Genomic DNA, 2,414 nt, shown 5'->3' on the forward strand with positions numbered 1-2,414 from the left:
ATGGTGTGCTCATACTATACTTCTGTACATCTTTTTGTACAGATCCAGGTACGTCTGCTCATGCTGGACGTTAGTGTTTGATTGTAGTTGTTTATTGGAGACTTTAAGGTATACCTTCTCGGCGTCCGCAGGCCTCGGTGTCACCTTTCGTTATCCTTATAGTATTGTTGTTTCCTTTATTAGACAGTGTTGTAGTATGTGTTTTGGAACATTCTGTAGAAGCTTATGATTCAGTCTCACCGGGTTTTAGGAGCATTGTAGTTATGTTTTACTTATCGAGATATTTATGAGAATTTTTAATTTATGTCATGTTTTAGCCTTTATTTCTGTCAATATCTCTCATTTGTTAGGCTTACCTAGTCTTAGAGACTAGGTTCCATCACGACATCCTAATAAGGGAAATTTGGGGTTGTGACAAGCTAGTATCAGAGCTCTAGGTTCATAAGTGATACGAGTCATAAGCAAGTTTAGTAGAGTCTTGCGGATCGGTATGGAGATATCTGTACATATCTTCGAGAGGCTACAGAACTATTAGGAAAACTCACTTCTGATTCCTTATTGTGCAAAGTGGTTGGCTTCGAAATCTAAATCTTTGACTTTCTATTCTCTCATAGATGGTAAGGAAACACACTGCTGGATCTGTTGATCAGACACCCGCGCCCCTTGCTAAAGCCGCGAGAGCTCGGGGCCGGGGCCGGGGTAGAGGTCAAGGAGGGGCACGTGGTGCAGCTAGAGCACCTGTATGAGTTGCGATAGAGGAGCTACTAGTAGCTCCAGTTGTGGGGCAGGCACCAAAGGTGCCTGTTGCCACCTCTGCACTTCAGGAGACCCTCGCACAGTTCTTAAGCATGTTTTGTACCTTAGCTCAGGCGGGGTTGATACCACTTGCACCAACCACATCTCGGGCTGGGGAAGAGCTCAAACTCCCATGGCCCATACTCCAGATCAGCGGGTCAATTGATCAGGTCCCAGAGGTTATGCCAGCGCATCATGTTATTTCGGTTCAGCCCGAGGCTAGTGCAGTGGCATATGAGGATGAGCAGCTTAGACTTGAGAGGTTCAAGAAGTATCATCCTCCTAATTTCAGTGTCTTAGCTTCAGAGGATGCACAGGATTTTCTAGTAGAGTGCCACCGTCTTCTCTGCACCATGGGTATTGTGGAGACGAGCGGAGTTGCTTTCACTACTTTCTAGATTTCAGGAGCAGCACAATAGTGGTGGAGGGTGTAAGGGGGGTAGCCCAGTCGATGAAGCTTCACTTACATGGACTTAGTTTTCAGAGATGTTCTTGAGAGAGTTTGTTCCAGGATGCATGGCACGCGGAGTTTGATCAGCTGCGCCAGGGTACTATGTTAGTGTCAGAGTATGTTGTTAGATTTAGTGATTTGTCCATACATGTACCTACTTTGGTTTCTACAGTCAGGGAGAGAGTCCGCCGATTCATTGAGGGGCTCAACTATGGTATTAGATTCAGCATGGCACGAGATTTAGGGACGGATACCTCATATCAACAGGTGGTAGAGATCGCACGGAGGTTAGAAGATATGCGGGGCCGTGGGAGAGAGGATAGGAAGGCTAAAAGGCCTCGAGGTACTGGAGTATTTAGTGATGGTCATGCTGCATCTACAACCCGTCATAGTAGAGGCTCTGTGAGCTTTCCAGTTCACTCAGCACTTCCAGCTTCTAGTGGTGCTCCGGTTATTCTGAGGTCTCATGTTGCACACTTTGCTTAGCCACTTTCTAGTGCACCTCCAGCACGAGGTGCCTTCAGCGGTCAGTCCAGCCGACTAGGCCCGAGCCAGTCTCAGCAGCCACACACACCGAGAGCTTACTTCGAGTATGGTGATACCTTTCATATGGTTAGAGATTGTCCCAGACTCAGGAGGGGTGCAACTCCACAGACTACACAGGCTTCATGATGCAGTCATTATAGGTATGGTTCTGGTTTATCATAAAGCTGCATCAGCCTTATTAGATCCGGGATCCACTTATTCATATGTGTCATCTTACTTTGCTCCGTATTTAGATATATCTCATAATTCTTTGAGTTCTCATATTTATGTGTCCATTCCTATAGGAGATTTTATTATTGTGGACTGTGTGTATCGGTCATGTTTAGTTGTTATTGGTGGTTTTGAGACCAGAGTTGATCTATTATTGTACAATATGGTAGACTTTGATGTGATCTTGGGCATGGACTGGTTGTCTCCCTATCATGCTATTCTAGACTATCACGGCAAGACTGTGACATTGGCTTTGCCAGGTTTAACACGGTTAGAGCATAGGGGTATTTTGGATTATATTCCTAGTAGGGTTGTGTTATTTCTGAAGGTTCAGCGGATGGTTGAGAAGGGATGTGATGCATATATAGCCTTTGTGAGAGATGCCAGTGCTGATGCTCCTACCGTTGAGTAA

General features: G+C 45.5%; 1 protein-coding gene across 1 annotated transcript; it reads left to right on the forward strand.

The window, feature by feature from the left end:
- Positions 1-1,838: 1,838 nt before the first annotated feature.
- Positions 1,839-2,414, forward strand: LOC138903304 (uncharacterized). Its single transcript, XM_070191249.1, has one exon. It carries the CDS (start codon positions 1,839-1,841, stop codon positions 2,412-2,414), a length of 576 nt encoding a protein of 191 aa, XP_070047350.1.

The sequence above is a fragment of the Nicotiana tomentosiformis genome, chromosome 12, assembly GCF_000390325.3.
Source record: "Nicotiana tomentosiformis chromosome 12, ASM39032v3, whole genome shotgun sequence".
Classification (NCBI taxonomy): domain Eukaryota; kingdom Viridiplantae; phylum Streptophyta; class Magnoliopsida; order Solanales; family Solanaceae; genus Nicotiana; species Nicotiana tomentosiformis.

Excerpts from the sequence above, each read along its gene's own strand:
- LOC138903304 (XM_070191249.1), top strand. The coding sequence starts at position 1,839 with ATGGTGATACCTTTCATATGGTTAGAGATTGTCCCAGACTCAGGAGGG.